General features: G+C 45.4%; 1 protein-coding gene across 1 annotated transcript; it reads right to left on the reverse strand.

Moving 5' to 3' along the window:
• Positions 1-568: 568 nt before the first annotated feature.
• Positions 569-18792, reverse strand: ADSL (adenylosuccinate lyase). Its single transcript, XM_007189097.3, has 13 exons — positions 18573-18792; positions 15165-15368; positions 12657-12701; positions 12048-12127; positions 7970-8141; positions 7710-7756; positions 7020-7110; positions 6534-6603; positions 6241-6388; positions 3649-3739; positions 2917-3006; positions 2340-2516; positions 569-688 (listed from the first exon to the last, which is right to left on the reverse strand). The coding sequence occupies exons 1-13, from the start codon at positions 18741-18743 to the stop codon at positions 602-604; spliced, it is 1473 nt and encodes a 490-aa protein (XP_007189159.3). The 5' UTR covers positions 18744-18792; the 3' UTR covers positions 569-601.
• Between the last annotated feature and the right edge of the window lie 21 nt (positions 18793-18813).

Below are 18813 nucleotides of genomic sequence, written 5' to 3' on the forward strand. Positions count from 1 at the left end.
GCTACATTTATTATGAAAATTCGTGTTGCCGTGAAAAACAAGAGTCCAACCACAGTGCAATTTATTTCTGCGTTGCAAACTTGAGAAATGTGAAAGCACCATGGAAAGAAAAGTGCTGTATTAATTTACGGTAACAACTCTTCTTTTTTTTTTTAAAGTTTTTTTATTTATTTCATTTATTTTTGGCTGTGTCGGGTCTAAGTTGCAGCACACGGGATCCTCATCGAGGCATATAGGATCTTTCGTTGTGGCTCATGGGCTTCCCTCTAGTTGTGGCGTGTGGGTTTTCTCTTCTCTAGTTGTGACACACAGGCTCCAGGGTGCATGGGCTCTGTAGTTTGTGGCACTTGGGCTCTAGTTGAGGCGCGTGAGCTCGAGGGCTTAGGTGCCCCCGCAGCATGTGGGATCTTAGTTCCCTGACCAGGGATTGAACCCGCGTCCCCTGCAGTGTAAGGTGGATTCTTTACCACTGGACCACCAGGGAAGTCCCTACGGTAACAATTCTTGAGATAAAATAAGGCACTAGAGTAACAGTTTTTACGACTCGGCAAAAAAAGTTAACACAGCCAACAATGGATTTTTGTTTAATTCTCTTCTAACTCTACAGACGTAATTCTGCCTTCACCTTCATTACACTTTCATATGGTCTTAACAGGGGATGTACCTCCTCTTCTAAGAATCTCCGTACCTGCCAAAGAAGAAAGCAAATGCAAGATAAAAGAACACGTTAAGTTTTGAGAATCCTTTTTTCAATGTCAATTCATAACACTGAGACCTTATTGATAAACCTTTATGCCACCACTGAGCTTCTATTTTTCTCAACTCCCTGCCAGAAATCTCTCCCTAGACACAGGCAGCTCACCCCATCAGGCCCACCAGGCCGCCCCTCCCCACAAACCAGCCTGGCTGTGTCCTTTCAGTTGGTCTCACCATTCTCCACCCATTACCCAAGCTAAAATCATCACTGCTTCTTCCCTCCTCCCCATTCGACCAGCTTCCAAGTGACTAACATCTTAAACAGCCCTCGAATCTGTGCCCCGTGTGCACGTACCCTGGCCTTGGCTCAAAGCCCTCGTCACCGACTGCTTACCCACTGCAGCAGCCACCTTATTGGCCTCCCGACCTCCAGTTTAAGTCCTTCAAATCCAATACACCAGAGTGACTTGAATATAAATGATTAGCTCCCGTCTGTCTTCTACTTTAAATCCTAACTGCTTCCAGGGCACCAGATAATCTGGCAACTCTCTCTTATGCTGGACGTCCATGCATCTGCCATCTCCTCTCACCCTGGTGTTCCCTACAGGTAACTCCTGCCTGTCCGTAAGATTCAGCTCAGATGTCATGTCTTCCAAGAAGTCTTTCCTAACTTCTTCTGATCTAGGGTTGTCTCCTTTGTGATCCCCAAAAAGATGTGCTTCCCTCAATTCTTGCATGTACAGCTTGGTATTCTAAGCCTTCACCATTAAGTTTTGAGCTCCCTGAAGATAAGGATTATCTAATTCATCTTTAAAGCACCAGAATTAAACACAGCACCCAAACACAATCTGAGCACCTAGTCTGTACTCAATAATGTTTTTTTTTTTTTTTTAACTTTGGGTTTATTTATTTATTTATGGCTGTGTTGGGTCTTCGTTTCTGTGCGAGGGCTTTCTCTAGTTGCGGCAAGTGGGGGCCACTCTTCATCGCGGTGCGAGGGCCTCTCACTATCGTGGCCTCTCTTGTTGCGGAGCACAGGCTCCAGACGCGCAGGCTCAGTAGTTGTGGCTCACGGGCCTAGTTGCTCCGCGGCATGTGGGATCTTCCCAGACCAAGGCTCGAACCCGTGTCCCCAGCATTGGCAGGCAGATTCTCAACCGCTGCGCCACCAGGGAAGCCCTCGATAATGTTTTTGAATTAACCCGTAGTCTCCAAAAGGCCAAGAGGAAAAGTGACAAACATTTACTGAATACTTACTATGCACCAAGCTAGGCCTTTCAGTCCACACTCCAAGATATGTATCTCTATCCTATCGGCCAGTAAAAGTAGAAAGTCAAGACTGAACCCAAATCTACCTAACAGTAAAACCCAATCTTTGTCCATTACACCACGGCTCCAGACCAAAAGAGAATTCAGAGAAATCCACTGGGAGAAACACTTAAGGCAGCTCAAAACAACCAAATCTTTAAATTTTAGCCAGCAACCTACTCTGAATTCTTTCTAACTAGCCCCATTCTCAGCATACCTCCCATGAAGCAGAAACATTATATTAATAGATAATATTCCAGGCTCTGCAGCCCAGCAGTGTAAAAAGAGGGCACTTGGGGAAGACTGCAGCACCACAGAAGTGTTCTGATGTTTACCTGCTGGGATGCACGACCGGTGAAAGAAGAAGGATCCAGTAAATGGTCCAACTGGGAGTGAATGGGACTGAAGTAGGCATCAGCCTGGATACGCTCTATGAGGTCATTTTCACCCCCTTCCTGCTTGACCACAGCAGCTGCCTGATGGGAGAGCACTCTGATTTTCTCATGGCAATCCTGGGAAGACAAGGAGTATGGTTGGCTTACTAGTAACAGGCATTTGAGGGCCCATGCTGTATGGCAGCTGGAGCAAAGGCCTCCTCCAAAGCTTCATGAACCATCTGCCCTTACATCCTGCCCACTTCCCAGCATTTCCTATGGAAATTCAGACCTAATTTCTTCACTGAAAGAGGACCTTTTCTACAAGTGATTAAGCAATTCACTTTTTAATAAACTGAGGTCACCACCATCACCCTCCAAAGATAGGCCTGTTCTACGGCAGCATATGGTCACTGTTCTGTACCAATACCATGACCGAAGGTAATAACAGAGACATCTTCGTGCATCCTTCTTTGGGGAGGAGAAAGCAGGACTAAAGGTGTACTTTGTTTACCCAGGAGCATGAGGGGTTACAAACCTGGCGGTTACCCCCAGCTTTCACCATGGCCATAATGATGTTCTCTGTGGCCATGAAAGGCAGCTCTTGCCGAATGCGCCGCTCAATTACCTGTACGAATGAAGCACCAAGAAGGATGCCTCAGGTTACAAAGTCATATGCACAGTAGGACATCAACTATGACCAAAAAGATACACAGCAGGGACATGAACTACCGTATCTATGAAGAAAGAGGGTAGAATGGATTGTCTTATGCTACACTGTATTTTTAAGTTTTCTCATAATCCAGAGTATTATTTTGATTTAAAAAAGGAATACTGACTTGAGTAAACTTTTAAAAGTTGCTTCATCAGAATGATTCCTAAAACCTCAAGTCTGCTCAATTTCAGTGCCTGACTTCAGGAGCCAAGCACAGCATGGCAACAAACCCACCTGCCTCAGGTACTCACAAACAGACCAACGGAGAAGTCTACTCTGCCAGTCACAGCAGAGCTGATGACTCAGGCCGGTGGACAATTTTAAGCCAATTCGAAGCACTTCTTTTTCCCTCTTCTATAAACATGTCTATGAATCCCCCAGACCTAGTTCCCTAGAGCTTATGTCACAACATGAAGAGTGAGCTCTGCTTGGGAAGAGCTCCAACTGGACCAGAATCCAGCTTCTCCAACACGCTCACTCCAGAGCAGTAGGCCACCCGCCCCGCCCCATTCCCACCCCGCCCTCATACTGTGCTTTTTAACGGAGGCCGCTTACTCTGGGGTACACCACCAAGCCTTCAGAAATGTTCTGCAGCGTATTCAGTATCGTATCTGCAGTGAGAAATGCCTCGGCCAAACACATTCGTCTAGAAAACAAACAGCCAATTCAGTTATCGCTTCAAGCAAATAACGATTTCCATGAAATGGAGGGTGTGTCCCAAGAAGCTGCCCTACTGACTTCTCATGCCAGATGTGCTACTTGGACAATTTCCTTCAACTACCCCAATATCCTAATGACCCTCAAATCTATCACCTCTTGACTAAGACCACTTGCCCAAGCGCCAGACCATATACCCATTTGGAGAGCTCCACCTGGTTGACGTGTAGGTTCCCCAAACCCAGAACTGAATTCAGCCGCTTTTCCACTGTCTCCTGCTCCCCACCTCACCCCGCTCCTCCTCTCCCTGTAGCTCCTGACTCAGGAAATTGCACCAGCACCCCATCACCATCTTAACACTCACTCCAGTCAACCGCCAAGGCCAGCCCACCTGACATCGATTTTATAGCCACATCCTCTCCAGTTACATGGCCACTGTGCCAGTGTGTACTCGGATTTTTTTTTTTTTTAAAGATTTTTATTTCATGTGGACCGTTTTTAAAGTCTTTACTGAAGACTTTAGAGTCTTCGTTACAATATTGCTTCTGTTTTGTTTTGGTGTTTTGGCCGTGAGGCATGTGGGATCTTAGCTGCCAGACCAGGGATCAAACCCGCACACCTTGCATTGGAAGGTGAAGTTTTAACCACTGGACCACCAGGGAAGAACCTGGATTCGTTTTTTTTTTTTTTTAATAAATAAATAAATAAATAAATTTATTTATTTATTTATTTATGGCTGAGTTGGGTCTTTGTTGCTGTGCGCGGGCTTTCTCTAGTTGCAGCGAGCAGGGGCTACTCTTTGTTGCGGTGTGCGGGCTTCTCATTGCATTGGTTTCTCTTGTTGTGGAGCACAGGCTCTAGGTGTGCGGGTTTCAGCAGTTGTGGCTCGTGGGCTCTAGAGCACAGCCTCCATAGTTGTGGCTCACGGGCTTAGTTGCTCCACAGCATGTGGGATTTTCCTTGACCAGGGCTCAAACCCGTGTCCCCTGCATTGGCAGGTGGATTCTTAACCACTGCGCCACCAGGGAAGCCCCTGGACTTGGATTTTTTTTTTTTTTTTTTTTTTTTATTGATTGATTGATTGCTATGTTGGGTCTTCGTTTCTGTGCTAGGGCCTTCTCTAGTTGCGGCAAGCGGGGGCCACTCTTCATCGCGGTGCGCGGGCCTCTCACCCTCGCGGCCTCTCTTGTTGCGGAGCACAGGCTCCAGACGCGCAGGCTCAGTAGTTGTGGCTCACGGGTCTAGTTGCTCCGCGGCATGTGGGATCTTCCCAGACCAGGGCACGAACCCGTGTCCCCTGCATTAACAGGCAGATTCTCAACCACCGCGCTACCAGGGAAGCCCCTGGACTTGGATTTTTAAAGTAGCCTCCTAACTTGTTCTGATCAGCTCCCTGTCCCCTTACAACTGATTCTCCAAATTGGTGCAGGGTATTTTAGTGTGCACATCTGATTAGGTCACAGCCTGCTAAAAAACTGTCAATGGCTGACTTCCGAACGAGTTCACACGTTTTATTCCCATAAACCCTGGATTATGCACACACCCCAGAGACCTAGCTTTTTTTTTTTTTTTTTTTTTTTTTTTAGAGAGACCTAGCTTTGACTCTGATCATTTCCTCTCAAGAAATTCCAGCAGAATACAAGCAAACTAGAGTAATGAATCTGCTTTTGAATATTAATAAGTATATACACAAAGCAGAAAATCACGTGCATGCTGGTACCTTATTAGTAACTACAAATTACTCCTGACCCATCTCATAACTAATTAAGATGTTGCTGTGTCAAGACACCACACATGACATCCCCCTGCCTTCAGAACAGTATCTCTGGGACTCCCCTAGAGGTCCAGCAGTTAGGACTTCACCTTCAATGCGGGGGGTGCAGGTTCCATCCCCGGTGGGGGGGCTGGGATCCCACATTCCTCACGGCCAAAAATAAACCCACAAAAAACATAAAAGAAAAACAGAAGCAATATTGTAACAAGTTCAATAAAGACTTAAAAAAAAAAAAAAGAAAGAGCAACATCTAAACTCCTTTTCAGGGCCTAGAAGGCCCTTCATAAACTGGCTATTACCCAAGAGCATGTCCGACCTCATCTCTTGCCACAGACTTCACTCTCCAGGGCTACCCGACTATTAGTAACTCCCCCAACTGTTTTTTCTCCTGCTCTGTGCCTTTATACGTGCTCCCAATCTCGTCTCAAATGTTAAAAAATGCCTAGATTTCTTAAGTCTAAAGCATCACCTCTGTGAAGCTTCCCTCAACTCCTCCACCACCCCTCCCTCCGCTTTGCCCCCACAAGGATTACTCTGTATATATTTTGATTCTAACACGTATCACACTGTTCCTTCTACGTTCTTGCCTCCCTATTAGACTCCAGGCTCCTCAGGGACAAGGAGGGAATACAGAGATGCTCATAAAGTCCTGCTGCTTCCAGGCCCCTCTTGGTCCTCCCACAACTTGCTGTACGCGACACCCCCGTTTCACTGACCGGTTGGCACTATCATCCAGTGTGCGTTCAAACCACTGCACAGATGCTGTCTGCAGCGGGTCCATGACAAGGGTCATTAGGTGACGGGCCAGGCTGCAGCACCGCTCTGAGCGCATAGGGTTCCGCTTGTACGGCATTGCACTTGAGCCTGTCCGTGTAAAGGAGAAGAAGCAAAGGCAGGAAGACCTCAGGGGACAGCGGGCAGCCGAGCACGCTCCTGGCAGAACTGTTCACACACGCCCGCGAACCTCCTGGCATCTCGCGGTGCTCCCGGGCCTCCACACAACACTCACCAATCTGCTGTTTTTCAAAGGGTTCCTCCAGCTCCTTGAGGCTTGCCAGGAGTCGTATGTCAGTACAAATCTGGGGAAAAGCAGGGCCACAGGCATCACCCACACTCTTAGCATGTGGGGTCTCGGGCAGGGACTGGACGGATGGAGGAGGTGAGCTCTTCGGGAGCCCGCCGAGCTGAAGGTCAGCATGTCCTCCCCGAGGGAGACTCCTCTCAGCTCCTGAAGAGCTGGCATTCGGGGAGCACGGGCATGTTCTGGTGAAACACTGCGTAGGATTATCACGGACAGACAACGGCAAGATGAACTTAATGAGAACACGGAAACTAGTCCTTCCTTTTAACACACCTTAACTTAAGAGGCTTCACTGACAGGCCCCAAATTGCTGTGAGTGATATCTGACATCTCTCAAAAGCCACAATGAAGTCGAAGTGAGGCTGGGCGGGTCTGTCTGTGGCGTCCAACACTCCCACTGCTACCACCACTCACCTTGTGCACTGATGCCCCCAAGCCGGCCAGCGCGGACAGCACCTCAATATCTACTTTTCGCGTATAGGTCTGCCCTGTGATGATGAAAGCCCTAGGAATGAATAGAAAAGAGCCTCACGTGAAAATATTCCAAAATGTGACTGTGTCAAACAAATGAGCAAGAACAGACTGAGCGAAAGCTTGGCGCCACTGGAGCGCTAAGTCACACTGAGCCCAGGACCTCGCTGATACATGGCTCCAGGAACACACTGCTCTTCCACCCTTGTTACTGACACCCAGACAGCCGCCCTGACCCGAGCAGGAAACTCGGTCCAGCGAGCCCCTGTCCTGCTGCAGTCCAATGAAGCGCCTGGAACAAGGAGCCATGGGGGAGCCTGTAGCCCTCGATGCCAATAGCCAGACTGAGACCAACCCATCGGAGGTCCTCAGTAAAAAGCAAAACAGCAACAACACGGGTAAGGCTATTCTACTGAACTCAGAACTAAATAGCTTCCTTTTTCCTTATAAATTATAAGAAATATAATAGAATCCAGACTGTAAGAATAAAAACCCAGGCTAGAGATGGAAGGAAATGGGTGGAAGGACAGAGAAAGAAAAAAAAAAAACAAAAAAAAAATTTAAGGTCAAATCTAGAGGAATACTATCTTTCATTACTTAACAAGGAGGCCAACACTTTTCCCACTTACCTACCTCTTAAATCCTGCCTTTTCTGTCACCATCTTGTCAAGCTGCTCTACCTTGGAAAGAAAAGACATCCCTATAGAAATTCAGGTGTGTCTAGCATGAGAACATCTTGACAAGTCACCTGCCCAGGTTTTGGCCTTCACTACCTGCTTCCAGTCCAGACTCCACCCATTCCAGGTTCAATCGCTCCTACCATCCTGGAGGTCAGCTTTGTGTCTGGTGCTCCTGCAGTTGAGTTTGTATCACCCAGGTCACTTTCAGAATACCTTTTGGTCATCTCCCTCGAAGAGCTGCAGGAAGCTGGCCTGGGTGCCAGTGGTGCCCTTCACTCCTCGGAAGCGTAGGTCATCTTGGACACGCTTCAAGTTCTGGAGATCCATGCAAAGATCTTGAATCCAAAGACAGCAACGTTTCCCAACTGTGGTCAGCTGAGCAGGCCTGAAAACAACCCAAAGAGAACACAGAGAGGTCTCAAACCAGTGACTTATTTCATAAAACCTTCATTGCTTCTTCTAATAATCACTGCTACCTCTGGGAAGGGTAAGAATTAAAGTAAGAGACAGAGAAACCAGTGAAGACAAAACAAGAGCTAAAAAGTTTAAGCAAATAAGTTAAGCAAATTCAATGTCATTTATAAATATTCAAAGGTTACAAAACTAAAGGGCTACTAGCATAGTTCTTTCTTCACCATCAAGAGGCACTATAAGGGCAGAGACAATGTCTGTTTTGTTTGTCCCCAGGCCTTGGCAAGAAATATACACGTAACAAACATTTGCCAAGCATCTAATGTGTTCTTGGTATTGGAAATACAACAAAGAACAAAACAGACAAGTGGAGCTCATATTGTCATGTAAACAAGTAAACAAACAAGATAATTGTTCATTTTTAAAATGCTATCAAAAAATAAAACAAGGATGACGATACTGGAGATTGTGACTCTAGACTGACAGTAAAGAAAGGGCTCTGTAAAGAGTCCAGATCTGATGAAGAGGGACTTCCCTGGTGGCGCAGTGGTTAAGACTCCGCCTGCCAATGCAGGGGACATGGGTTCGAGCCCTGGTCCGGGAGGATCCCACATGCCACGGAGCAACAAAGCCTGTGTGCCACAACTACCGAGGCTGGGCTCTAGAGCTCATGAGCCACAACTGCTGAGCCCATGCACTGCAACTACTGAAGCCTGCAGGCCTACAGCCTGTGCTCCACAGAGAGAGAAGCCACCGCAATGAGAAGCCCACGCATCGCAATAGAGTAGCCCCGGGCTTCCCTGGTGGCGCAGTGGTTAAGAATCCGCCTGCCAATGCGGGGGACACGGGTTCGAGCCCTGGTCTGGGAAGATCCCACATGCCGCGGAGCGACTGGGCCCGTGAGCCACAATTACTGAGCATGCGCGTCTGGAGCCTGCGCTCCGCAACAAGAGAGGCCGCGATGGTGAGAGGCCCGCGCACCGCGATGAAGACTGGCCCCCGCTTGCCACAACTAGAGAAAGCCCTTGCACAGAAACGACGACCCAGCACAGCCATAAATAAATAAATTAATTAAAAAAAAAAAAAAAAAAAAGAGTAGCCCCTGCTTGCTGCAACTAGAGAAAGCCCGCATACAGCAACAAAGACCCAACACAGCCAAAAATAAATAAAATAAAATAAATAAATTTAAAAAAAAAAGATCCAATGAAGAGCCAGTCAAACTGTGGAGAATAACCCCAAAACACACACAACCAGAGGACTCTAACATAATAGCTAATGGCTTTGTCTTCAGTCTGAGGTCTAAATCAATCTATTGCAGGTCTCTTTATAACATAAAACATAATTATGAGTAAACTGCAATAAAGTCAGAGTTCTACTAGATGACCTAGCCTACTCCATATGGAATTTCTCTTCTATTAGGCTAATGATACTGACAGCTGGCGACATCAAGGCACCCCACTAGGAATGTCTACAGCATACACATCAAAAGTTAGGACACATATTCCCAAATCAATCTTATGGTAGTTTTCCTTGTTAACTTCTGCTACTAGATTATTGGTACAAGCAAAGAAAAAAATACATTTGCATGGACCTATTCATAGGAGCATTATACATAATAGCAACAGAGTGGAAACAAGCCAAATGTCCAGCAACTGGTGAACAGATAATGTAAAAATAAATTAAGTACTGACACATGCTACATGGATGAACACTGAAAACACTATGGTAAGTGAAAAGAAGCAGTCACAAGAAGATGAATATTATATGATTCAACTTAAACAAAGTGTCTAAAAGAGGCAAATCCATAGACAGAAAACAGATTTGTGGTTGCCAGGAGCTAGGGAATGGGGGAATGGGAGGGAATGCTAATGGGTACAGGTCTTTTGGGGGGGGTGATGGAAATATTCTGAAATTATATACTGGTAATGACTGCATGAACTCTGTAAATATACAAAAAACCACTGAACTGTATACTTCAAATGGTGAATTTTATGGTAAGTCAGTTATATCTCAATAAAGCTGTTTCTTTTTAATTGCAGGGACTCACCCATTCTGAGGTCACATCTACGCATCAGTACCATTCTCTGAGTTTCTAACGGCTGCTAACTGTGGCAGCAGGTACCCCTCATTAAGCCATCCCCAGAGGAATCCTGGAATGCCTGCAGCCCCTGAGCACTCTCCAGTAGACGCAGGAGAAGAGGAGCTGCGGCACAGGTGACGCTAGGCGTCCATGGAGCCAGCACAGAACGCAACGTTTGTCATGGCCCAGCCGCACACACTGAGCGCTGACTCCTTCACAGGAACAAATCCTTCTGGTTTCTGCTACTAATAACGAAGGCTCTAATTTTAAGGAAGATTAAACTCAATAGGCTTTCCTAAGTTACAGGGGATGACACCCTTGTTGCCATAGCAACACTCCATTAAAACATAAGGCAGGGCTTCCCTGGTGGCGCAGTGGTTGAGAATCCGCCTGCCAATGCAGGGGACACGGGTGTGAGCCCTGGTCCGGGCAGATCCCACATGCCGCGGAGCAACTAAGTCCGTGCGCCACAACTACTGAGCCTGTGCTCTAGAGCCCGCGAGCCACAGCTACTGAAGCCTGCATGCCTAGAGCCTGTGCTCCACAACAAGAGAAGCCACCGCAATGAGAAGCCTGTGCACCACAATGAAGAGTAGCCTCCGCTCGCCGCAACTAGAAAGCCTGCACGCAGCAACGAAGACCCAACGCAGACAAAAATAAAATAAACAAATAAATTAAACAAAACAAAAGGCAGATGCTAACACACCACTACTCAAATATCATCACTTGAAACCTGCTACTAGCATTTCAAAAATGACATCATTGGCTTTAAAACAGGGTTTTATTCAGTAATCATAAAAATACTTGCACATTCAAAACATAAAAAATATAGTATGGAAAAAATTTTAGTTACCCTATTATCTCATAAACCACAGTAATCAGTATATACATCTTGGTGTACTTCCTTCCAATCTCTGTACAATTTATATGCTGTCTTTTCCCCACAACATTAACCTAAGTGCATTCCCATGTCTTATCAGTCTTACCAGCATCGTTTTGCTAGTTGTGTATTATTCCAACCTGTGGATATACTACATTCTATACCTTATTTAATTATTCTGTTATTCTTGGACATTTAGATTGTTTCCAATGCTTACCATAATAAATAATATTTTAACAAAGATCTTTGTACATATAGCTTTTCCCATAATTTGGATGACTTGGGTTAAATTCTCAAGAATGGAATCACTGAATCAAGAATACTTTCTTGAGAGGCAGAGTGGAAACAGATCCAAGAAGGGAGCAATCAGAGGCTCCCCTTTCCTGTGGCCTAAACTGGGAGAGCCCCTCCTTCCCTCCTGCTCACGCCGCAGGAAGGTACCCATCTAAAACTCTGGTCCTTCATAGTTACCCCAACTAGCTGTCTACTGTCCTGACCTGCAAAACCATCTGGGCTGACTCTACTAACCAGCATTGGATTCCTGGAGTGGGAAAGGAGGGATCAGGCCCTGTGACTTAAACAGGATCTGCTCTCCAACCTCCTCCTTGCCCCTAAAAGATCTCCCTGTAGGCAAAGGAGATACCAGAAGTGTTAGATTATTAAATTAAGGGAAAAAAAAAAAAAAAAAAGAATACTTTCTGTATACATATTTTCCAATGAAATGAACCACTAGATTTACTCTCTAAGCAGTACAGCTTTTAAGGTAGGTATAAGGTTCATTCCTCACAGGCACCCCAAGTGCTTATGTTTTGAGATTTCTCACCTCCAGGTTACCATGGAGAAGGGAGAACTGAAGGAATAAATGGAAGCTGGATGCACATAAACAAGCCCAATTCCCAAGAGGTAACCCTCTCACTTACTGGAAATGTGTGAAACCTAAGGTGGGAAGATCAGCTCGTTCCTTGGCAAAGTCGGCAAGCCGAGAGATCACTCTGGCAAGCTGCGAGGAAGACCATGTGCGAGAAAGAGTGAATTCAGGCTGAGCACTTGCATAAACTGGAACTAAATTTGGAGACAATTCATATACAATTACACCTCCAGCTCACGGAAGGCAGAGGCCATATTTTTTCATCTTTGTATCTTAAAGTGCCTTGAAGAGTTCATACCAACCAACATTCAAAAACTGAGTTGACTACCTAAAATGTCACGAATTATTTCTGCACAGTTTTAACACCACTGGCACGTTCATGAAGAAAAACAAGACAAAATCATAAATCTGACCCACATATTCCAGCCACGTGCTGCTGGTTACACTTTCTTCACTTAAAAGGCTATGCTTTAAAAAGCATTAACTTATATAGTGATTTAACTCAAGAAGAGATAATTAGCTCTACAGATTAGATCTAGGATCATTCATCTGAGTAAACAATAACTTATTTAGATTTACATTGTGCTGCTTTACACTGTGTTGCCCATCTCCTGTCACAGGGAATCTTAGGACTGGTAAGCAACTTCTGTCAACTTCTTACCTTTGGCAAAAGCAGGTCAAATGCATTTCTAAGAATAATCAAGTCCTGCAAGGGAAATGCAGTGATCTTACGTTAATCAGCTTTGCCCAAACAACATTATGACATAACACTTTTTGGCCATCACAACTGGGTTTCTAACCTAGTTGCCTATCTCACTTTCAGCAACACACTGTGCAAGCCAGAAGATGCTAACAGAAATTCTCTTCTGATTACTGTTTTAAAAGCACACCAACTTAGAGAGCAGTACTACTAGATTCTATAAGCACAAAGCCTTTATACTCATAAAGCCCTATTTATGTGGTATCTAATGTAACGGGAAAATGATAAGGGGTAAGCCCCATCGTGAATACGGCAAAGATGTCCTGGTCAACAGGGTTTATACCTTCCTGAAGATTAGTGTTTGAGTTTCTGAGAAGAATCCATAGGGGTTAAAAAAAAAAAAAAAAAAAAATCCATAAGGCACATTTCATTAGTTTCCACTCCCTTTTTTTCATGTCAATCATTGCTAACAAAAAAAAGTCATGAACTACAAGATCTAGGTTTAGGAAATTTAAAGCTGCTCCTGGGGGGTTAGGAGATGTAAGTGTTGCAGGCAACTCCAACACATGTTTATGAGACAGTAATTGTTGAGCCCAACTGCATGCTGGGTAATTTTAGTTTTTTTTTTTTTTAATTTTATTTATTTATTTATTTATTTATTTATTTATTTATTTATGGCTGTGTTGGATCTTCGTTTCTGTGTGAGGGCTTTCTCTAGTTGCGGCAAGTGGGGACCACTCTTCATCGCGGTGCGCGGGCCTCTCACTATCGTGGCCTCTCCCGTTGCGGAGCACAGGCTCCAGACGCGCAGGCTCAGCAATTGTGGCTCACGGGCTTAGTCGCTCCGCGGCATGTGGGATCTTCCCAGACCAGGGCTCGAACCCGTGTCCCCTGCATTGGCAGGCAGATTCTCAACCACTGCGCCACCAGGGAAGCCCCATGCTGGGTAATTTTAAAAGGATACTCCAGGGCTTCCCTGGTGGCGCAGTGGTTGAGAATCTGCCTGCCAATGCAGGGGACACGGGTTCGAGCCCGGGTCTGGGAAGATCCCACATGCCGCAGAGCAACTAGGTCTGTGAGCCACAACTACTGAGCCTGCGCATCTGGAGCCTGTGCTCCGCAACAAGAGAGGCCGCGATAGTGAAAAGGCCCGCGCACCGCGATGAAGAGTGGCCCCCGCTTGCCGCAACTAGAGGAAGCCCTCGCACAGAAACGAAGACCCAACACAGCCAAAAATAAATATAAAAATAAATAAATAAAAGAGCCTTCCCTAAATTTAAAAAAAAAAAAAAAAAGTTAATTGTTAATAAAACAGATGTAACAATGTATTCATTCACTTATAATTAAACTATCACAAAAAAAAAAAAAAAAAAAAAGGATACTCCAAGTTAGAGGACTGTTGTTCTCCCATTATCTGATTCACCAATTACACATCGATGCCTTTAATTACGTACCACATTAGACAAAAAATGTTACTTGGGGCAACTTAGAAATTACTGGCTTCTTTCTGAACTGCAAGTGTATCTGGATTCTAACTTCTAGTCCCACAGGTGCCCTGCAATAAGGGCAGAGCTTTGGAGCCACTCTACCCAGGCATGAATCCTTTCCAGCTGCAAAACCTAGAGCAAGTTCTTCAACTTCTACACTTCCTCCTCTGTGGCAATGGAGAAAATAAAGCCAAAGCCAAAGACTACATATTCTGAATCCATTTATATGAAATATCGAGAAAAGGCACAACTATAGACACAGAAAGCAGGTCAGTGGTTGTTTGAAACTGGAAGCAGGAGTGGAGATTGACTGTAAAACAAGCAAAAGCGAACTTCTTGGTGTGAGGGGTATGCTCGAAAACTGGAGTGTGGTGAGGCTGAACGATTGCATAAATTTACTAAACCTCACTGAACTGTACCTTTAAAATGGGTAAACTTATGATATTAAACTATACCTCAATAAAGCTATTTAAAAATGGAGATAACAGAATCTAACTCTTATGCCTGTTGTGAAGAAAAAATGAAGTAATACATAGAAAGTGCTCAGAATAGCGCTCGGCGCCTAGTAAACTTCGGAAAATGCTTGCTTTTACTTTCTCGTGTTTATGAGACACTTTTGCTAATTAAGGGATTTAAGAATTATAATGTAATTATTTCTTTTTTTCAGAAGTCTTGGCAAAGAGTAAAAAGGACTTTGGAAAGAAAATCCCTTTGGAAAACTACTTTGGCCACTAAAATGCTAAGAACTCGGCTTATGTCCAGCATACCAATGCGTAGGCAGTATCTGTACGTCTCATTTTATGGAGGTCATTAGGAGCTTACAGTTTAGATTGGAAGGATACCAAAAGCAGAAAATTCCTGAGCACTGAGATCCTAAGATCTATGGAGTCACTTCCTAAAATGGACAAAATCAAAGAAAATTTATAAATGCATTATAAACACTGAGTCTAAGTGGAAACAAAACAACATCATGGGCTCCTACTGTATTGTCTCCAACATAGCAGGAGGTGGCACCAAGATGAATAATGCCAGCAGCTTTGGGGCAGCAGTGGGCAAATGTGTGCACATGAGCCATCACATCATGTCGTAACTGCTTCTCTTCCTCAGCTGCCATCTTGAAGTCGATGTTGTCCAGGTTTGATTTCATCTCCTGAATTTGTTCATCTGTGATAGGCAAACCCAATGTCTGCAGAACAGGCAAAATAAAATAAAATAACTTCTTGTGGCACAATTATTTGAATTGAAGTGACACTGAAAAAAAAATTGGTTCATGTTAGCATTTATGCCCTACCTTCCAATTCTTAAACTAAAATCGGGCCAACTAAACTAAAAGGACATGGGGAGGAGGAGACAACTTTCTAAATGAATCATGATAAATTATATTCTAAGGGAACTCCAATATATAAAACAATGCAATCCTGATTTTTGTTCCCTCTGCCCCTACGTCTCTGCTCACTCCCTCACAGGTCTGGTCTCTGGGCTCAAACGCCATCTCCTCAGAGGGGAAGCCATCTCCTCAGAGGGGTCTTTCCCGACTTCAATGTGAAACACGCTTCTTCTGTGCACTCTCTATCTATCCCTTTAGCCTGGTTTTATTTAGAGCACTTATCACCACATGACATTTTTACAAATCTATTAGCCTGTCTCTCCCCTCTAGAATGTATATACTCTCTGAGAGGAGAGCTTTGTGGTATTTATTGCTTATTCTTTAGTGCTTGGCACTTAAGTGCCCAAAGTGTAGGATCCAGGCCACAGCTTTACATTTGATCTAGATGGATTTAGCCAGAGAAACCAAAATTAGGAATGCTATTACTGTCTTTGCCAACAAATTATGTGCAACAAATTCAGTGCAACTGAAAGCAATTCCGGGGCTTCCCTGGTGGCGCAGCGGTTAAGAATCCACCTGCCAATGCAGGGAACATGGGTTCGAGCCTTGGTCCAGAAAGATCCCACATGCCGCGGAACAAATAAGCCCGTGCGCCACAACTGCTGAGCCTGTGCTCTAGAGCCTGTGGGCCACAACTACTGAGCCTGAGTGCCACAACTACTGAAGCTTGTGTGCCTAGAGCCCGTGCACCGCAACAAAGAGTAGCCCTTGCTCGCCGCAACTAGAGAAAGCCTGCACACAGCAACAAAGACCCAACGCAGCCAAAAATAAAAATAAATAAATTAAAAAAAAAAAAAAAAGCAAGCAATTCCGGGAGATACAAATGAGAAAATAAACACATCAATATCTTACGTTCATCCATCACTGAAAAAATCAGGCCGACAAAAAATAGCTGGCAGCCCACAGGCAGCTCGGAACCCTGGAGCCAAGTACTGAATATGTTCATTGGTGAAGTTTATCCAAACCTCACTTGAAAGCCCCAAGGCCTGGCCCTGGGAAGGGGCTCACATCTTAAGACCTACCTTGTCCAAGGTGGTAGCTACTACTCAGATGTGGTTATTTACATTTAAACTAGTAAAAATTTAAAAGTAAAAACTCAGGACTTCCCTGGCAGTGCAGTGGTTAAGAGTCGGAGCTCCCACTGTAGGGGGCGCAGGTTCGATCCCTGGTCGGGGAACTAAGATCCCACATGCCACTCAGCCCAGCCAAAAAAAAAAGAAAAGTAAAAATTCAATTCCTCAGTCACACTAGCCACATCTGGCCAAGCTGCCTTGGATTTTTAGTCATCAGACGTGACATCTCAGGGCTCCTCCCAAAGCAAAGCAGCAGGGGGCAGCGTGGTCAAAATGCTTCCTATCCCCAAGCAATGTGTCTTCTCAAAATTCATTCCCTACTCCTAATTTTCAGCCCTTCTCCTAATCTCTCATTGCTCAAATTTTTTAACTACTAAATTATTATGTAATTTGTGCTGTTAATTTTGACAACCTAGCTAACAGATAATCCGAACTCAGGAGACATCCTGCATTTCAGGCAATGTATATATAGACTGGGCAGAGGAAAGGACACATATTCAGACTCTACATTTCAATCCCAGCTTGAACCTTTTACTAGCTATGTTGAGTGGCAAAATCTTAAGAGTGCCACCACCCTTATCTAGAGTACCAAGTAAAACAGAAAATAGAGTACATGCTAGTACATAACAAACCACAACACACTTCATGTTCTTGTCTACTATCTATTATTGTTATCTGAGCCCAGTTTATGAAATCTCTCTGCGCCTCCATTCTATCCTCTGTAACTCCATTCTATCCTCTGTAAAACAGGAATAACTTACTTATTATAAAGAATTGTTTTGAGGATTAGTAAACTATTAATTTTTAATCTTCAAACTGCTGGGCACACACATAGCAGGCACTGTAGAAATGTCTGCTACTTTTCTTTTTTAATTGGAATATGGTTGATTTACGATGTTGTGCTAGTTTCAGGTGTACACCAAAGTGAATCAGTTATACATATACATATATCTGCTCTTTTTTAGATTGTTTTACATATAGGCCATTACAGAGTATTCTGTCTGCTAGTGTTATGTACTACTTTATTTTCTTGAGCATAGTGATAGGAAGGGGGTAAAATCTAGGAAGAAAGTTTCCTGTTTGGGGACCGTGTACCTCGGTCCTAGGCACGTACTCAAGATTGTTTCCAGGTTTACTAAATGTCATTTGGGTGCTGCCATCTTGCTTGTTGTGGCATTTTCCTCTGAAACTTTACAGCTCTGTGGATCACCTTCAGTTTCCTTCAGCTCCTCTGCAAAGGCCCGTCTGCAGCTATTTCTGAAATCGTTGGGCTAAATAGGTCTACATGCAGCTCTTATAAGAGAACCCATACATCTCATCTAATAGCCCCGATTCTCCCTCCCCAGAGGCAGACGGCAGCAGAGTGAAGCGGAAACGGTGGCCCAGGAAACATGGATTTTGTAGTGACAGTCCGGTCTCAGACAACACTGAGGCACTGTGGAGGGCGAGGTGGCTGAGCGCTCAGTCAGGCTCTGCACGGGACACGGGTTCACACCCGGGTTCCGCTATCAATGGTAAGGAGCAAATAACGCGCTGGGTATCATTGAGGCTTGGTCTTCTTCCCTACAATGTGGGAAAACCACCACCTAGTTTGCCAAGTCTTTACGGGTTAACGAGGGAAAGACGTGTACAGAAAAGAGCACAACGGCACGGACCAAGCGCTCGGCTATGTACTCCTGCAGGAACCGCCAAGACTTACCCCCTGAAACGGTTAACTGCACTTCTCGCCGCCCCCTGTGCGCCTCGAACCCTCGACGATTAAAACATGTGAGGCAACAGGTGGCGGCTGCCGGGTCTCCTGCCCTGGGCTTCCTGGGGCCTCAGCTCCTCTGGATTAGCGGGGAGGCTGCCCCCGGAGGCTCAGCCAGCACTCGGCAACCAACCCGGCACGTGCGGGGCCGGGCCCGCCTCCAGCCCCGCAGCACGTTACCTGCTCGGCTTCCGCCAGCCACAGCCAGAGCTGCCGCCAGGTCCGGAATTTGTACCTGTCGCTAAACACGAAGCACATCTCCGGGCTGGCATAACGAGAGGCAAGCGGCGAGCGGTAGCTGTCGTGCCCGCAGGCCGCCTCCCGCCCGCCACTGTCGCCCCCCGCCGCCATCCAGAACACTCTACACCGCCGAAGCCGGACAGGGACACCGAGGACGGAAGCGGAAGTCCGGGAGCGGAAC

This window comes from Balaenoptera acutorostrata, chromosome 11, assembly GCF_949987535.1.
Source record: "Balaenoptera acutorostrata chromosome 11, mBalAcu1.1, whole genome shotgun sequence".
In the NCBI taxonomy this organism is placed as follows: Eukaryota; Metazoa; Chordata; class Mammalia; order Artiodactyla; family Balaenopteridae; genus Balaenoptera; species Balaenoptera acutorostrata.